Raw genomic sequence first — 20,422 nt, 5'->3', positions numbered from 1 at the left:
ATTTCATTCAGAGGTTAGTATTCGAAATAAAAACAGTTTTGGCAGTGAGTTTTCATAGGTAATTAAACATTATATTCCTGTTTGATATTATTGGCTAATTTTTTCCACACTGAAATTCATCTGCTATATCTTTTAATTTTCATTTCATTTAATTGCCCCAGTGCGTGTTTTGCTTCCCTCACAAGTTATTCCAATAACAAATTTCCATTACTGTTTTGTAGAATTTGATGTTGATAATGAAAAGATTAAATTTTCCTCGAATTTTGTTTGTGTGGGAGGCAATCTTAATAGAGTGAAAATTTCAAATATGGTTCTGACAACACAATACAGACAAGCCGTTTGATCTATTCTTGAACCTCCTTGAACGAATTATTACTTGATATTTGATTTCGTTCATACAAAAACGGTTGGAGTATGGAACAAATGAAAATGGTTGGTCGCCTTTGGTTTTTTGTTCGTTATATGAACTCAGAATTATTTCACTTGAACAAGTAATTCAATAACTGGTATTGAAAAGATCAAATTGAACCGTATTATTATCCAAACTGATTGAGAGTTGGAATCGGGACAATATCATCAACTTATAATATGAGAATCAAACTCAATTTTTTTCCTAGTTTTTGACTTTTTTCGAGCTAGGAATATTATGTCAAAATTTGTAGACTATAGATAAAATTTCATGAGGGAACTCGAGACTGCAACAAAAATATCCAAAAGTTGTCAGTAAACAAGACGGGATGTCACATTCAGTTCAATATTCACATATAAAAAAACGTGTTTCAACAAAAAAAAAGAAATGAATATTTTCGAGAAAAACTCTGCCAATGTTTCTTTTTAGTACAATATTCCACATTCCTGAAAAAAAACTTTCCCAAAAAATTAATCACTCCTAAAAAAAATATACAGGGTGTAACTGAATAAGTGTTAAACATTTAAGGAGGTGATTTTTCATCGAAAAAAAGATAGGATCTTTTATGTAAAGACACTTCATTGGAGCATCTCTTGTTAAGATACAGCCCCTCAAACGGGGTACATAAAATTTGTATAACAATTTTTTTCACAAGCACTGAAAAAGTTACAATATTGAAATTAACCCTGACGTTTTGTACTACCAAAAAAACACTCAGTCAGTAATTTATTTGGTTTACCCCATGGTTGTGAGGGGTGGAAAACGCAACCCATCCAATGTTACTTTTTGTCTTATTATTTGTTTATCATTTAAAAATATATTTCCGATAACCTGTTTCTATCTAAACAAAAAATGTCTCTTGGGTTTTTTGCCCAAAATAAACCCAAAAGACTTTCTTTGTTTAGACTAAAACAGGCTATCGGAAATGAATTTCAAAATGGTAAACAAATAATATGACAAAAAGGTACATTGGAAATAAATTTTAGGGGTTCCGTTTTCCACCCCTTACAACCATGGGGTAAACCAAATAAATTTCTGGCTAAGTGTCTTTTTGGTAGTACAAAACGTCAGGTTAATTTCAATATTGTAACTTTTTTAATGCTTGTGAAAAAAATTGTTATACAAATTTTATGTACCCCCTTTAAGAGGCTGTATCTTAACAAGGGATGCTCCAATGAAGTTTCTTTATATAAAAGATCCTATCTTTTTTTCGATGAGGAATCACTTCCTTAAATGTTTCACACTTATTTAGTTACACCCTGTATATAACCCCTTCAATTCAAAAATATCAACATATGATTTTTCTGTTCAGTGACAGGACTTCGCTGAAATCAAGCGAATAATCATCTACAGACCGATTTTGGATCAATATAGACTGCGAACTCATGCTGAATGTTGAGGAAGTCATTGATACCTTTTGAAAATGTATGATATCCATAATTCTGACTGGATACTATCCTCAATACGTCAGTAATACTAGGTACAAACAATATTCCGAGTTTGGAATCATTTGCAAAAAATTGTACAGCTGTCTTGAATTTACATACTCATTATGACTTGAAATTTTCCTAACGAAACTTTGTGCAGAAAAGAGAAAAGGAAAATAGGGGAAATATTCCTATTGCAAAAGTGACGTCCGTATACAGAAATGTTACATGTTTGTACGGTTTCGTGGAATTGGATTTTTATACCAGTTACAGTATTGATTGTCTTGTCTTTAATCTTATCATGGTTGGTTTATGATATGGTGGACAACCATGTCGCTGGAATTGCAAAAGCTGCTTCTAAAAAGCTTGGAACACTGTTTCGAATCAGAAAACTTTTGATGCTCTATAAAGCTCAGGTCAGACCTTCTTTGGAGTATTGTTCTTATGTATGGAGCTCTACCCCTAAACATACCCTGAAGTTGCTGGATTCCATCCAGATAAGAGCCAAACGCCTTATTGGAGACGCGAACATCACGTGCAACCGTGATAGCCTGGACATTTGTCTCTCTTCTAGAGCGGTACATATCAGAAATACGCGATGGACTATAGCTGTTCATCGTTTTGAGGTTTAACTCAGTACATCTCGAACTTCACTGTTCAAGAACTATTTCATCTGAGAACGGCGTTTATGTGGAATAAAATTCCTGAGAACGTTTTTCCAAATGGATTCAATCCTCAGCGATTCAAATCCAATGTGAATCGCTACTTCTGCACAGGCACCGCTCTGAGAGCGCCCTAAGGATTTTCCTGTGGTGCTTGTTTTTTGTCCATAAAAAAATAAATCGTAGAAGAATGAATGACCTTGAACTCTGATTCTAAGGTGAAACACATAAATTCATAGACCATCAGATACCTTCAGCCGTTCAGGAATCCATTACTTCTGCATATAGATCTCATTTTTGCGACAATGATAAATCTGCCTATTTTTCTGACCTGTCTTTTTCAAAAGATAAATCCTGGATGTATTTGATATCTCAATTTCTAGAAGCTCCACAAGAACTTTCGTGAAATCAAATTATTGTTTCCACTTGTCGAACATTTCACGTACACCACCAACAAATGACGAATGAAGCTCAATCCCATTCACTACTCTGGGACTTTGAAAAATCATACATTTCTGCATGAAGAGAGATAGTAATTGTCAACTACCAACTTTTATCAGGAAGTAAAATCATGAAAAGAATTTTGGCTTGAATAAATTATACACACATATATACCAGTAGGAAACGGAAATCCCAATTCCTTTTTTTTGTGCAGGTGCCGGTTTTGTATCCGTTTTGGAGAACGAGAAGTGCCGGAACTATTCGTTTCCCACTCTCAGGCTCATAGAACCTAATAAGCCTGACAATTAAATGCCTTCAAACGGAAAGGAACCAAACGTCATTTTTAACTGAATTGAGTTATCAGTGCTATTCTGTAGAGAATTATAGAAATAATATAGTAATAAAAAAAATGTAGAAATTAATATGGTCATTTGAGCAAGAAAAAATACCAAATAAAAGTGAAATGCTGTTTTCAATATGCTGTAATAAACAGAAAGGAACCAAGCAAGAGAGTCAACACAGTACTTAAAAAAACTGAGAAGTCAAACAACTGTGATATATCAACGTGGGAAAAATGGTCATCATAATAAATGCAGTAACGAAAAAGTTGAGGAAGTCAAGGACCACATCAACATGATACAGAAATACAAATCCCATTATTGGCGTCCTACAACAGATTCACACATCATTTCAGCAAAGCATACTTCAACCGAATTATATGATTTGTTCAAAGAAGAAATTGATGATCATGTTTCAGAATCGAAATATAATAGCAGGGGAGCCCACGATTCAAAATGGGGATTTACTCGAGCGTCATTGAGACATATTAGTTTGCAAAGCTTAGATGATAAGAAGAAATTTTTTTATATAATATATACCTTTTCATCGGTGGGGGAAGCGGCTATAGATTTTTAAATATGTGAAAAAATACTCTAGCATGGACATACTCGAGCGCGTCAGATATTGATATCATCAATGTCGTACGTATTTTTGACAATGTTGGTATGGTAATCTGATCGTTCGCATGATGTGGGTGGATGTACGTAAGGGTTAAAAGTGAAAAGAAAAAAAAATCAATCGAGAGCGTCAGAATTTCTAAGTAAGTGTTAAGTGCAACAAAAAAAAAACTCTCATTCAATAATCTGACGATTTCGATCTGACGCAAACTCGCAGCCATTATTATGATGTGCAAAAAAAAATCGTCATTTTAAAATACTCAAGCACGTTAGATTGAGATATATATGTTTCATTTTTATGTTTTAGACGTGCTGTCTCATAATCTGACGATTATCTAGAGGGATTGGCTTAATCTGACAAAAACTATATTTTTTTTTATTTTTTTTAATTCATTGAAAATTATCGATCGAAAATCTCAGGAAATAGCATGCAAATAAATGAGTTTATGTTTTTTAAGTGGAATACTTGTATTTATAAGAAAATTATTTTAAAAAAATCAAATTTTTCATGATCAATTGATTAATCAATGAAGAAAAGAGAAATGAAATTTTCTGTGTTTTTTACCACTTTTATTTGTAACTAACGATACTGCAGTTTCGTCCTATAAGGATATTTTCAAACTTATACAATATACAATATATATTGTATAAGTTTGGAAACGTTTTTATATATTTCCAATGTAACTTTTTGTCTCATTATTTGTTTACCATTTAAAAATTTATTTCCGATAGCTTGTTTCATTCTAAACAAAAATGTCTCTTGGGTCGCAGCAAAAAATTATTTCAAGAGCAACTACAGAGATACATCGTGATAAATGCGAAAATACGAAACTAATATATCTAGTAGGTCTCTATTAGCGATAGTGACAATTAAATTGGTATGACGCTGTCAGTTTGTGAATTTCCGAAATTGAATTAATACTGATTGTATGTTGTTGTTCTGTTCTTAATTTTTTACTTCAATAATTCACTTGTTATTAAAATGTCATACACAAATGAGGAAATGGCTGATATGCATTACGTTTACGGTCTGTCGCAGGGAAATGGGTTAGAAGCTTCTAGAAGATATGCTGAAATGTATCCTCAACGGCAGCATCCTTCACATAGAATATTTGCTCGAATTCATCAACGATTGCGAGAATATGGTTCATTCGACAAAAGAACGCAGGATTGTGTTCGCCATCGAGAAGTACGAACACCACAGCTTGAGGAAGCAGTACTTAATTTAATTGAAGAACAACCTACTACTAATACTAGAAAGATTGCTTTCCAGCTGAATGTTGATCATATGACGGTATTTCGAATTTTGAAGGAACAACTCTTATACCCTTACCATCTGCAACGAGTACAGGCACTGTTACCGCGAGACTTTCTGAACCGTTTCGAATTTTGCAATTGAATGCTGGAAATGATTAGGAGAAATTGTGACTTTCTGAAGACGATAGAATTCACAGACGAAAGTAGTTTTTCTCGGGACAAGATTATTGATTTTCATAATTACCACATATGGGCTGATGAAAGCCCTCATGCTATTGTCTAAATTAACCATCAAGAACAGTTTTATCTCACCGTGTGGCTCGGAGTTATTGGGTATGATTTAATTGGGCCTCATTTTCTACCTCCCCGATTAAATGGTGAGGCATACGTTGAATTTTTAAGAGAAGTGCATCCAGTACTGCTGGAGGAAGTTCCTTTGGGCGTCAGAAGGGATATGTTTTTCATGCATAATGGGGCTCCCGCCCATTTTAGTCAAGTAGCACGTCAGCATTCAACTGAAACATATGCAAATCAATGGAACTGGCCCGCTCGATCCCCGGATCTCAATCCTCTCGATTTATTTATTTGGGGCCATTTACACCATTTGGTTTATCGTACTCCTGTTCGCGATGTAGAGGACTTAAGAAACCGCATCATCGATGCGTGCAGGGTAATCAGAGAGACTCGAGGAATATTTTAACGAATACGTTGCTCAATGCGCCGACGTCTAGACGCATGCGTAATGTCTGAAGGTAGACATATCTAACATTTACTATAATTTCTACATGTTGTGTGTTTTGTTATTGATACATTAGTTTTGTTTATTACTCTTTGATCGTTTAATGCAGGTACTAACTACAAAATAAAAATAAATGCAGTTGGCATATATGACGATGTATCTCTGTAGTTGTTCGTAAAATAATTTTTTGCTGCGAACTGGTTTATTTTGTGCAAAAAACCCAATAGACATTTTTTGTTGAAAATGAAACAGGCTATCGGAAATTAATTTTTTAATGGTAAACAAATAATGAGACAAAAAGTTACATTGGAAATAAATTTTAGGGGTTGCGTTTTCCACCCCTCACAACCATGGGGTAAACCAAATAAATTACTGGCTAAGTGTCTCGTTGGTAGTACAAAACGTCAGGTTAATTTCAATATTGTAACTTTTTCAGTGCTTGTTATACAAATTTTATGTACCCCCTTCAAGGGGCTGTATCTTAACAAGGGATGTTCCAATGAATTTTCTTCATATGAAAGATCTTATCTTTTCTTTTGATGAGGTATCACCTCCTTGAATGTTTTACACTTATTCAGTTACACCCTGTATATGGGGCTCATATTTGGTGGAGGTACTTAACCGGGTACAAGGTATCCCCCTGTATATTGATCTGCCACGCTTTAGTAAATCCTGAAATCCCCGCTTGGGCTCCCAAATATAACCAGATATTCTACACCCACTTTAATCTAAAAAGAAAAGCTCTTGAAAAGAACATTTGTTCGACCTGATTTCCTTGAAGCTCCATTGGATTGTACTACTAATAAAGAAATTGGAGAAAACCTAAGAAAGGAGCGCAAATAACACTTGAGGAAGAAAAGGAAGCATTTTTTTTATCTCCAAAAAACTTCGCCTTCACCAACAAATATCGTTTGAAATAAGCGTCGGATTATGATGTGCAACTGTAGACTTCATTCGAATAAAACTAATAAAGGTTATTTCTATGAATGGGTTGGAGGAACTGCCAGAAAAGGAGCCGCTTGATATTTCTTAGGCCTTTGACCGTGTGTGACATGAGGGTTTGCTGGCCAAACTTCGATGCTATGGCTTGGCGGATCATTTTTGTGTATGGCTCTTCAGCTTCCTGAAACAACGTTCCCTGCAAGTGGCCGTCGATGGATATCACTCGAATTCTTTCACCACCAACGCTGGTGTTCCCCAGGGATCCATATTGTCTCCAACCCTCTTTTCATTGTGAATCAACGACTTATTGGAAGAAACCAAGAATCTCATATATTACTTTGCTGACGACAGCACACTTTTCTCGGCATTCCATTTGGCCATCGGCAGCAAGAAGTTGCATATCTTAATGAGGATCTAAAAGTGATTTTGAATTAGGGTGGAAGAAACCAGGTTCAATTCAATGCCTCAAAAACCCAGGCATTGGTTTTCTCCAAGAAGATAAATGTCTTGGAACCAGATATAATAACGCCAGGTCAAACAACTCCGCTTTCTGCTTCGATTAGTTTGTTGGGGGTTGAAATCAACACCAATAATATGTCTTGGCACAATCATGTCGCTGGGATCACAAAAGCTGCTTCTCAAAAGCTTGGAACACTATTCCGAACCAGAAAACTGTACACACCTCAGCAACTTTTGATGCTTTATAAAGCACAGATCAGACCTTCTTTGAGATATTGTTCTCATGTATGGAGCTCTGCTTCCAAACATACCCTCTGAAGTTGCTGCAGTCTATGCAGAACAGAGCCATTCGCCTGATTGGAGACGCGAACATCACATATAACCTTGATAGCCTGGAACATCGAAGAATGATTGGAGATTTGTTTCCCTTCTATAGATACTTTAACGGGAATTTTTTCAAGTGACTTGGCACATTTGATTCCACCAATAGTGGTACATATCAGAAATAAGCGACGGACTGTGGCTGCTCATCATTTTGAGGTTCAACTCAGTACACCTCGAACTTCACTGTTTAAGAACTCTTCCATCTGGAGAACTGCGTTTATGTGGAATGAACTTTCTGAAAACTTGTTTCCAAATGGATTTAATCTCCAGTTATTCAAATCCAATGTGAATGGCTACTGTCTCACAGGCAACGCTCTGGGAGCGCCTCAAGGATTTTTCTGTAGTGCTTGTGTTTTGTCTTTAAAAAAAGGGTCGTGCTTAAAAAACCGCATCTTGAAAGACTGCACAGGTATTGATGAATTGATATTGTGATCTGATTGTTGTGGCCGCAATATCGAAATAGCATTAATGTTAAAACATGTATTAGCCAGCCATCCTACCCTCAGGAAAATAACTTTGAAATTTCTGATACCAAATCATTCGTTTTGTCTAATGACTCGGAATTTGGAATGTCATCTTCAAACCCAACAAAGGTTCACACAGACGGCGATTCTATCAACATAATGGGAATATCAAGAAGAAATGTAGTTGAGAAAAATGACAACTGATGGTTCCATTAGCACTGAAAGTTAAGAGTTCAACATAACAAATCGTAAAACTTATGTTAAATCTAACATAGCAGATCCTACATGGCAGAAAATTAACATTTTCGAGAAGGCTTCGAAAGGTAGACCATGTTCTTCTGACGCGTTTTTTTCTTGTGACTTGAGTGTCCTATGGTTAAGGAATTTCTTGCAAATTGTCAACCTACACATAAAGCGCCATCGCCGAGAACGCGACCGGAACGCGGGCTGACTCGTGAGGGCAGACGTCGTTGACGGTTGTTAGTTAGTTTTGCTAATTTCTTCATAGGTAACATAATTCGATTCTCGAAGCCATTCATTACTTAGTGCAGTTGGCATATTTTTCAGTTACTGTATTTTCAAAGTAAAAATATAAATTGCTAGCTGTTGCCCGCTCTTATATTAACTTACAGCCAAAGCTACTGAAACTAGAATCTTGAAATATGCAGGTAGGTCCTTTGTTTAGCGTAAATAAGCATCAAGAGATGGAATCAGGAATTTCCACCTCCAAGGGGAAAAAGTAGAGGTTCAAAGATTGTATTGAATTTCGTCAGTTTTGAAGTTGGAAACCCAAAGTTTTGGAATAATAAAAAAATATTGTTACTATTTGTATAAAATGGTATTTCACGGAACTCAATGTGTCAAACCAAGTTCAACGCGAGCGAAGTCGTGGGCAACAACTAGTGATCCATAAATTTGGCCGTGCTAGAACTCGAAGGTCTCTGAATATTTCAGTTTACTGTTCAAAGGCATTTTCAAAGACACCAAATGATTCAAGGTTCACAACACAGAATAACTTCCCCACTTACTGTACGAACACAATGTTTGTTACTAGAGTTCCTCGATGTTAATGAACTCTCGCACCACTCCGCCGGCTGATCTACTGCCCATCTGATATTTAGAACCATAGATAGATTTGTCGAACTGTACTTGATATGACACAGGTGAGAAAATCATTAGAAGTACCGATGTAATATCTAGCGAAAGCTATATATGGTAATATACATTCTAACTTCGGGAAGAGAGAATTTCTTCAATTCGGAATTTTTTAAACACCGGATGTGTCTCTCAAACAATCTAAAATTATGGTCAGACTGAGAGTGTTTATATAAACACTATTCATCGGCGTGTTTTGAAAAGATGCACAGCCAGATATATTTGTCACGTAGCTGAAAACGGCTCGGGATGTGAATATGGCATATCAATATCTCAGCATTGAAATCGTGAGTTTTATCATTTCAGCGAAATAGGTTTTCTGGTGACCTCCGTCGCACGTGGGCGACTGTTGGAAAGAACGTTTTGAGGAACGGAGAAGGGACGAAGCACCCGTTATTCCTTCCCGGCGTTATGAAAGGCAGAAAATAGATAGAAGGTTCGGGGAAGTCTTGCGAGAGCCACGAATGGTGTCGGACTCGAGAGCCCGTGAAGGCGGGTTCTGGGGTGCCATCCCTCAGCCTTCCAAGGTGAGGTTAGGGGCCTGAATAGGAAAGTTATTTCATTTCTGAGCGCGGGGTATGAAATTCAAGGAAAATCAGTAACGAAATTGTAAGCCGGTATTGGCTACAAGAAAGTACAAAATAAAAGTGTTGGTGTTGAAGACACACTGGGTCAACGGAACCTATAATTGACCATGAACCACCAAAGAGGCGTGAAGTAAGTGTTCGTTTTTTTTTATATACTATACTTGATATTAAGAGAGAGTTCAATTACTATTTTGTATTTTGTATCAGCCAAGTGGAATTTCACGAGAATTTCTCGGTTGAGTAATCATAATTCCACTGTTTTAGATGATTTTTTTTATTTTTTGTACACCGCTGGTATGGAAACAAAGTTGAGTCTATTTCCACAAGATCATAATGGGATAAAAATGAATCTGTATTTCAGACATACATGAATCAACTACCATGTGACAAAATTAAACTTCACAAAACATAATTACTGCTACATCTTCTAGTCACAAACAACGTTATCCAGATCAGTAACTTATAGCCTGGGTTCGCAAACAATTCTGTCTACCAATTCAGCTACCATCAACCCAACATGGCTCGATCAACATTCATGAATATTGATCAACATCCACCGAAGATAATCGCAGGTGCCGTTTCCACGAATTATCAATTCATAGACGAACATAAATTAGACAGTCAATTATTATTACACTCAAAACAGCTCACTCTGGTCGGTGAGAAAATAGATGAGCTGGAAAACTGGTTCATAATCAAGATAATAAAAAGTCATCCCTGAAGTAATTGATATATAGAGCATGAATACAATTGTTTTCATATACAACTATTTCATTTATAAAGATTATTTTAGTCAATCAATGAATTGGTCGATAGAATTGTATGCAAACCCAGGCCATATATTTAAACCAATTCTACCAAATTTCCATTACAATATACTGATCAAAACGACGTTTTGTACGACTAGAAGATGTAGCAATAATTCTGTTTCCTAGATATATATTTTGTTATTTATCTATTTTAAAAACTTTGTCTCTGCTACAAACCTGAATAACAAATAATGAATTATGACCACAACATTCAATGAAGGGGATGAGAAGTCATAATTATTATAATCATTTTCCGCCAAATTTCTTCAGAGACATTTCAAAAGCTCCCCACAGTGGCAAAATTTTGCACAAAATACTAAAGTTGTTTTTGTACGAATATGTAGATAATATGAAATATATAAAACATTGCGCAAAAGAAAGTTATTCAGTATTTTGTAGGGCGTTGAATGAATGTCTGACGGGTTCACGCGTTCTCACACTGGCAAATATTTTTCACAAAATATTCAACCGTCATTGTGATGGGAAAGAATTTATTTTCTCTCTCTCTCCTTCATTGATTTTTTTTCAATACGAATAGGTATGTTGAAGTACTCATTACCTATAGGGACGTATCTACTCTTATACCATAAATTATTTCAATATTTCGATAAAATTTACTATCATATTCGAAGCTACATAATTTGTACGCATGATTTTTTCGTCAAATCTGACTGGTCTTCTGACAGATCGATAAATACATTATTGCATTTATTTTGACTTATTCATGGCCCTCTTTTTAATACGCAATAAAATTGCATTTTTTCATCAGTCTTCAAGGAAAACTACAAGTGTGCTATATGGCTGAATTCAGAATTCAATGCAGAATTCAAAAACCAATTGAAAATACTGGCTCACAATTTAAAAACCGGATGACGCATACGGATACGTAAATAAAAGGACCCATTGACACCAAAATTATCTGCTTTCACGAAATATGGATATTCTATTTCATAATTTAGATATTTGCCCGCGGAGTTTTATATGGAGCACCCTATATATATATATATATATATATATATATATATATATATATATATATATATATATATATATATATATATATATATATATATATATATATTACAATGTAGGTTTTCACGGATGGTAGAATATGATGTGTTGTTCTTCCGGGTGTTCATCCGTTGGGTACTATTCGATAGTCGACGTTTCGCCATCATCTCAGATGGCATTATCAAGACGAGTTACTGCTTCGCTTCGAGAGGTGTAACTGATGTTAGGTTCTTCTTGTGGTGTTTTTATATGGTTTCGCTTGCGTAAGTTGTATGGATTTGTTACCTGTTTTCCTACCTGACGGTTGTTGATGGCTTTTGGTAGTTCTCCTACCTGTTTTTCTACCTGAGGGTTGTGAATGGCTTCTGGCGGTTCTCCTACCTGCGATGGTTCATTATCAATTTGTGGTTGTCTTTGGTGGTTGTTTTTAATTATTGATTTCCAAATCCTTGGAAAGTAATTTATTTGGTTTACCCCATGGTTGTAAGGGGTGGAAAACGCAACCTATAAAATTTATTTCCAATGTAACATTCTGTCTTATTATTTGTTAACCATTTGAAAATTCATTAACGATAGCCTGTTTCATTCCAAACAAAAAATGTTTCCTGGGTTTTTTGCCCAAAATAAACCAGTTCGCAGCAAAAAATTATTTCACGAACAACCACAGAGATACATCGTCATAAATGCGAACTGGATTTATTATTTTGTAGTTAGTACCTGCATTAAACTTATAAAGGGTAATAAACAAAACTAATTTATCAATAACAAAACACAAAACATGTAGAAATCATAGTAAATGTTCAATATGTCTACCTTACGCATGCGTTTAGACGTCGGCGCATTGAGCCACGTATTCGCTCAAATATTCCTGGAGTATCTCTGATTACCCTGCACGCATCGAGGATGCGGTTTCTTAAGTCCTCTACATCGCGAACAGGAGTACGATAAACCAAATGCTGTAAATGGCCCCAAATAGAGAAATCGAGAGAATTGAGATCCGGGGATCGAGCGGGCCAGTTCTGTGGTCCTCCTCGACCTATCCACTGATTTGCATTTGTTTCAATTGAATGCTGACGTGCTACTTGACTAAAATGGGTGGGAGCCCCATCATGCATAAAAAACATATCCCTTCTGATGCCCAAAGGAACTTCTTTCGGCAGTACTGGATGCACTTCTCTTAAAAATTGAACGTATGCCTCACCATTCAATCGAGGAGGTAGAAAATAAGGCCCAATTGAATCATCCCCAATAACTCCAAGCCACACGTTGAGAGAAAACTGTTCTTGATGGTTAGTTTCGACAATAGCGTGAGGGTTTTCATCAGCCCATATGATAATTAATCTTGTCCCGAGAAAAACTACATTCGTCTGTGAATTCTATCGTCTTCAGAAAGTCACAATTTCTTCTAATCATTTCCAGCATCCAATTGCAGAATTCAAGACGGTTCGGAAAGTTTCGCGTTTTTTTGTCGAATGAACCATATTCTCGTAATCGTTGATGAAGTCGAGCAAATATTCTATGAGAAGGATGCTGCCGTTGAGGATACATTTCAGCATATCTTCTAGAAGCTTCTAACCCATTCCCCTGCGACAGACCGTAAACGTAATGCATATCAGCCATTTCCTCATTTTTGTATGCCATTTTAATAACAAGTGAATTATTAAAGTAACAAATTAAGAACAGAACAATAACACACAATCAGTATTAATTCAATTTTGAAAATTCACAAACTGACAGCGTCATACCAATTCAATTGTCACCATCGCTAATAGCGACCTACTAGATAGATTAGTTTCGTATTTTCGCATTTATGACGATGTATCTCTGTAGTTGCTAGTACAATAAGTTTTTGCTGCGAACTGGTTTATTTTGGGCAAAAAATCCAAGAGACATTTTTTGTTTAGAATGAAACAGGCTATCGGAAATGAATTTTCAAATGAAAAACAAATGATAAGACAAAAAGTTACATTGGAAATGAATTTTAGGGGTTACGTTTACCACCCCTTACAACCATGGGGTAAATCAAATAAATTACTGGCTAAGTGTCTTTTTGATAGTATAAAACGTCAGGTCGATTTCAATATTTTAACTTCTTCAGTGCTTGTGAAAAAAATTGTTATACAAATTTTATGTACCCCCTTTAAGGGGCTGTATTTTAACAAGGGATGTTCCAATGAAATTTTTTTATATGAAATATCCTATCTTTTTTTCGATGAGGAATCACCTCCTCAAATGTTTTACACTTATTCAGTTACACCCTGTATAGAATGAACTTTCTCGTTTAATTCTGTTTCATAAAATTGCATTGATACACGTTTTTTCATTTTTTCACTGGGAAATAAAGTATCATTTTTATTATTAGCTGTAGAAAATGTGCCTCTTTCCTTAGAAGAAATTTCATTTATCAATACCCTCTTAGTAGTAGGTGAATATACAAAGTTTCCTAGAGCAATTATCTAACATATATACGATGCGTAGGATCGCGAATTTTTTTTTTCAGTTCGATTTACTCTAGACATGGTGTCTTCTGTAATAGTATGGCACAAATACAATATTTAATTCATTTGATTCATTGTAAAACCCCTCTCAGATCGGCTTCATACAGAATTAAAGATTCTTTCAAAGATAAGCTTTGAGGTACTTTTCATTTATTCACACTTTCAATCTCTTTTTCTCTTTGTTACAGGTACCCCGAGAAAAACCACATTCTCTGTACAGACAGACGATGCACTTTCGCCATCTGGACCTGCTACATCCTTCCCATATTTCTCTGCATCCCGAACTACTATATTTTCGAAATAACCTCCACAGACATTGATGAGTACGGACAAATATTCACGTTGTATCACATCAGTCTCACCAGTAATGTCAACTCGGACAAAACCCTCCTCAAAGTGAACTTCTGGTTTTTCGCAGTCATCCTCAAGCTATTGCCTTGTGCTATTCTTACCATAATCAGCTGCTGGCTGATACGCACGTTATTCGTAGCCAAAAAACGAAAGCAAGTGCTGCGAGGTTATGACTCGTTTCCTCTGACGGAGAACGGCAAAGAGCCGAAACGCAAAGGAACGAAGTCCGAAAGAAGGGCAGACAGAACGACAAAGATGCTGATAGCGGTGCTGTTGCTATTTCTCGTAACCGAATTCCCGCAAGGATTATTCGCCTTCTTCATTGGGTTGAAGGGAAAGGATCTGTTTCTGACGTGCTACCAACACTATGGGGAAGTTATGGATATGATGGCTCTCGTCAACGGTTCAATCAACTTCATACTGTACTGCTGTATGAACAGGATGTTTAGGTCGACGTTTGGACAGTTGTTTAAGCCGAAGATATTGAATAAGTGGGCTGGAACTCCCACTGATATTCGTGCAACGTACGTATTAATGAAAAGTTTGTCAAAATCATCATTAATAAATGATAACACATGGGCTGAAAAGTCCCAGGCCTAAAAAAAACGCGTTATATCTTTTCTCAAAATTGGCTTCATTGATCAACGTAATCTCCATCAAGAGCCACACAATCAATCCAGCATCGCTCTAACATTTCCACTTTTGTAAAACGATTTATTTTTTGCCTCTAAAGGCAAAAAATAAATCTGCGAACGGCCAGTAGTCACTGGGAGCCAAATCTAGCGAATACTGTGGATGTGGGAGCAATTTGAAGTTCAATTCATGTAGTTTGCCATTATTTTGATTGACTTGTAAGACGGTGCGTCATCTTGATGGAACAAAATTTTTTTCTTTGCCACATTCGGTCGTTTCTTTGCAATTATTGCCTTATATTTAAACATGTCCAAATACCGCTTGGAACAATCGAGACGTTTTTGGTCAACAGTGAGCTCGCGCGGCATCCACTTTGAACATAGCTTTCTCATATTCAAATGCTCATGCAATAAAAAACCAACACTTTCTTTTGATATCTATACAATGTCAGCTAACTCACGCAATTTCACTTTTCGATCTTTCAAAACGATTTTGTGTATTTTTTCATTTTCTGGTGTTACTGCCTCATTTGGACATCCACTGCGTTCTGCATCATCGGTGTCTCTAATAATAATAATATCAATAATGCCATCAGCATATCCAGCATATGCGGTCTCGGCCTATATCCATCGATATAACGCGGCCCTGAGAGTGATATATTACCATCTACGGCACTTTTACGGTATTGACTAGACCTCGGTGTTGCCCTACGCTCCGGGGATATTGAATCTGTTGTGGGGAAAGAGAAGTGCCGAATTTATTGAAACTATTCGTTTCCCACCCTCAGGTTTATACAAGCTAATAAGCCTGATGTAGTCCTTCTGGACCACCAGAGCAAGACGATATTTGTCATGGAGTTTTCAGCTCCTGGCGAGACGAATATCGTCCGAAAAGAGGAGGAAAAAGGGATAAAATATCGAGATTTTCTCTTCGAACTCCACAGACTCTATCCAGACCACTCTGTCAAGATGGTTGTTCTGATTATTGGAGTCCTTGGTGGAATGATGCCCTCTCTACTCTTAAATCTTAAAATCATACCAGCTTGCCGCATTAAAGGAGAAATTTTAGCCACACAGATCCAGAAGGCTGTCATTCTTGACGCACTGCTAGTGTCCGACCGAAACTGATTTTTACGACCAAAACCAAAAATGAATTTCTGCAACGGTCTCAGTTACAGCCAAAACCGAAACTACCTTACAAGGATTATGTTTTGAATGAAAAATAAAGAAATGGTTATTTTAATCAGTTAGTCTTAGTTTTTTTATCTTCAAATCACAACGTTATGCAGTGTTCGACATTTTTACTTATTGATAATCAACATAAAAAACCCTTATTTGAGAAAAAATATTGATGGCACCTCAAAAATACTCAAAATAGGTGGGGTTTTTATTTGAGTAGGTGTAGATCCTTCTTTTGAATATTATTAATGGTTTTTCAAAAATATTAAAGATAAAATTACTTATTTGAGTTGTTACTTAATATCACTTTTATGAAATTTAACGAGCCGAACATGACCGATCACAGCGCGAGTACTCCCGAATGCAGTTTCGGTTTCGGTCGTAGTTTCGGCAGGTTTGCCGCCGAAACCGAAACTAAACCGAAACCCGTTTTTTGCCGAAACTCGACCGAAACCGAACTTTCGGTCGGACACTACTCACTGCGCTTGCTCAGGGCACATGATTCTTGGACCAAATGATCACTTACTCCACAGTGTTGGAAGTGCTCATTGGTAGATAATGCTGGCGCGCCCTCTCGAATGTATCGGGGCTTCGGGGGATAGGGCCTGACCAGCGCACAGTACGGTGAAAAAAAAATTTATAATATAGTACAGGGTATGCTTCACATTGCGTCAGACATATTGTAAAAACATCTTTATATAAGATGAAGTAAACAGTAATCCAGATATTCCTGAATTGAATATGGTTCCAAGTCTATAAGGAAATCTTTGACATATTTTTTAAACTTCTTACGGCTCTCACAGGATTTGATATTATTGGTAATTCATTGAAAAACTTGACTGATGCATATTACGGATGCTTTTCTGTTAGTGTTAGTCTATGAATAGGGAAACATATATTTGCATTCCACAAAAGTTAAGTGTTGTGTATTACATATATTTATATATTGGGACACCCGTGATATCATTAGTGTAAATTATTATCCAGTTGTCAAATAGATGTCAATTAAAAAGATCACAAAGAGAAGTCACATATTCATTATAAAGTGGAATTAATACATACATCAAATCAAATACTACTCATTCACAACATTAAGTATGATTCGAATCTGCTCTCAAGAACTTATCTTTATGTTTGAATAAATACATTACATATTCATAAATGCACAATGCATGTATTGTTATTATATGATTATCTTTGAATTTCCCACGACAAGATTGGCGGTAGGTACTTCAATTTGAACATAGTTCTTATCACCCTTTTTTGAATTCCAAATATATTCGAGATGCCACTACAAGATTCTCAGAATAATTTACCAGATTTTGTGGAAGACTCAAAATTTGCCGCATACATGATTTTTAATTATTTTTTGTTAATATAAGTACTAATAATCCTTACACTGTAGCTGATTTGATTCAATTTTTTTTCTGAATTTATAAAGTGGATATGCCAGTGAAGATGCTCATTGATGTGTGTACCTAAAAATTTTGTTGAGGTTTCTACTTTCATTTGATTATTTGCTAAATGAACAGTTGTTGGTGACTCAATTATTTGTTGAAGGGTTCCAAATAGATTTACCTTGGTTTTGTCGGTGTTATGAATGAGGCCATTTTTAGAAAACCAGTGGTGTGTTTTTTCGACTAAATGGGATGATTCAGTAATTGAATTTCGATAGTTGCAGCTAAGAACCAGTAAATTTGTGTAATCGGCATAATTAGTCATAGTTTCTCCCTCGTTATTTAAAATATCTAAAATGTCGTTTATGAAAATTACAAACACTTCCCTGTGGAATGCCTATAGTATTTTCCATGATATCAGACTCAAATATCTGTTCAGATTGATCGATTTATGAACGTCGTTTGAACAATTATTTCACGGCAAATAGTATCGACAAAAGTGAACGGAAACGTGCCATTCTTTTAAGTTTATTGAATGAAGAGGCGTATCATCTACTATTCCAGAAGAACCGGAAACAAAATCTTACGAAGATATTGTGAAATCCATGGACAATTATTTTCAACCGGTAGTGTCTGTTTTTGTGTAGGTCGCGAAAAAAAATTTCAAAGCACAAAAACCAGCTGCAAGACTGCGAGCATAAGTGGAAAATTGCAAATTTCCTGGAACTGAGGAAATTAATAAGGCTTCAGTAAATCGTTTAATCATCGGTTATGACTCTGATCGAGTGAAGGATAGGCTATATGAAGAAAAAGAAACAGTGACTTTGCTGAAATAATAGTAGTTGCGTCTTCTAAAAGTACGGTTGCACAAAATTACAACAGGACTGTCAAGATAGAAACGGAAATCTACTACACGAATAACAAGTCCAGATCTGAGCACAAGAGACCTCTTCCATTCCGAGCGTCATCCTCAAGGAAAAGCAACTGTGGAGACAACAGTCCAGCAGGTACGAGCGGTGGCTATTCAGGATCAGGAAGCGGCGGCTCAAAGAGGGGAATCCGTACGGATCCACCATCACATTTGCTCCGATAAGATAAGTGTTCTTATATAAATTGTAACTGCCATATATGTGATAAAAAAGGGCCTCTCGTTCCTATGTGTCCAAATAAAAGAAATGCAAATTAATTTAAAGAATTGAATAAAAATAGAAATAACTTTTTAGAATCGAAAGACTATTCTCCGTACAGAGTGGAAGAAAAAATAAACCCTGTTTTCATAATAAGTTTTATAGATATTAAATCGTACACTTTTATTTTGGATACTGGAGCAATTTATATGGTAATTTATCGCACATTTTATGAACTAAATTTTGATGAAAAAGATTTGAAAACAACTGATAAGGTTTTCTGTTAGTAAAAAGGAGACAATATTGCACCATAGGGTTATTTTGCTTTCAAGGTCATTTATCAAAATAAACAATTTTATTTAGATATATAGGTATGTCATTGAAAACGGTCGCTCACCGTTACTAGGGCGCGATGTTTTCAATCTTTGCAATCTGGGCATTTCCGAATTATATTCCGCGGACGTACCTGATGATTTACAATTTCTGATTGGTAAATACAATTCTCTTTTTCTCCTAGACTGAGTACTTTTGAAAAGGGACTCATGTAAATAAAATTAAAATCACATTCTGTTACTCCAAAATTTTTCAGAGCACGTCTTTTACCTTTTGCCATTAAGGGAGAGATGGAAAAATAATTCCAGTGGTTAAATGATCTTGGAGTAATCCGACAGGTTCAGTATTCTGAGTGGGCATCTCAGTCCCAGTTTTGAAGAAAGATGGTACCGTTAAGATATGTGGAGATTTTAAGGTTACTGTGTATCTTTTTATCGAAATCGACCCATTTCCTTTTCCAAAAATCGAAGACCTCTTTGTCAAACTACAGGTAGAGTTCATTTTACGAAGCTCAACCTTTCAAATGCGTATCAGCAAATTTGTTCAGATAAACCATCAAAAAAATTAGTAGTGATATCTACCCATAAGAGTTCATTCCAACGTAATAGGGCACCGTTTGGTATTGCAAATATACCATGAAAATTCCAAAGAATATTGGAATCACTTTTACAAGGTTTAGATGGTGTTGTTTGCCTTCTGGATGACCTCTTAATCACAGGTAAAAATCTCAATGAACATATCAGAAGGTTGAAAGCTGAATTAGCTAGATTGGAAAATACAGGATTGAAATTGTTGTTGGAAAAGTACAAATTTTTCAGGAGTAAAATATCTTATTTGGGCTACGACATAGATAAAGTTGGTCTGCATACTGTGTCAAAAATTTTAGCCATAAAACACGCCACAGTTTCTCATAATATTACTTCATTGAAATATTTTTGGGATTAATTAACTATTATGGGAAATTTGTTCCAAATCTTTCCTCTGTTTTGCATCCGCTGTATAACCTGCTCAAGTTGAATTCGAAATGGGAATTGTCTGATGAAAGCAAATTTGCATTTGAAAAGGTTGAACAGTTGTTGATGTCAGCACAAGAATTGGTGCATTATGATGGAAATTTACCATTACGTTTGATAACGGATGCTTCAGATAAAGGCCTGGGGGCTGTAATCACATATATAATGCCTGACGGTTGTGAGAAGCCTA

At 35.9% G+C, this 20,422-nt stretch overlaps 1 protein-coding gene across 1 annotated transcript in view; it reads left to right on the top strand.

Annotated features, from left to right (window-relative positions):
• LOC111504571 (G-protein coupled receptor dmsr-1) overlaps positions 1 to 20,422 on the top strand; it is a 97,147-nt gene that overhangs the window by 54,543 nt on the left and 22,182 nt on the right. The window contains exon 3 of the mRNA XM_023159160.2: positions 14,389 to 15,075. Coding sequence (XP_023014928.1) covers positions 14,389 to 15,075 — 687 coding nt within the window. The remainder of the gene's footprint in view (positions 1 to 14,388; positions 15,076 to 20,422) is intronic.

Source organism: Leptinotarsa decemlineata, unplaced genomic scaffold (assembly GCF_025532065.1).
Source record: "Leptinotarsa decemlineata unplaced genomic scaffold, Ldec_3_MD MMD2_tig00078422_RagTag_RagTag, whole genome shotgun sequence".
NCBI classification, from domain to species: Eukaryota; Metazoa; Arthropoda; class Insecta; order Coleoptera; family Chrysomelidae; genus Leptinotarsa; species Leptinotarsa decemlineata.
This window is presented reverse-complemented; position numbering and strand designations above follow the sequence as displayed.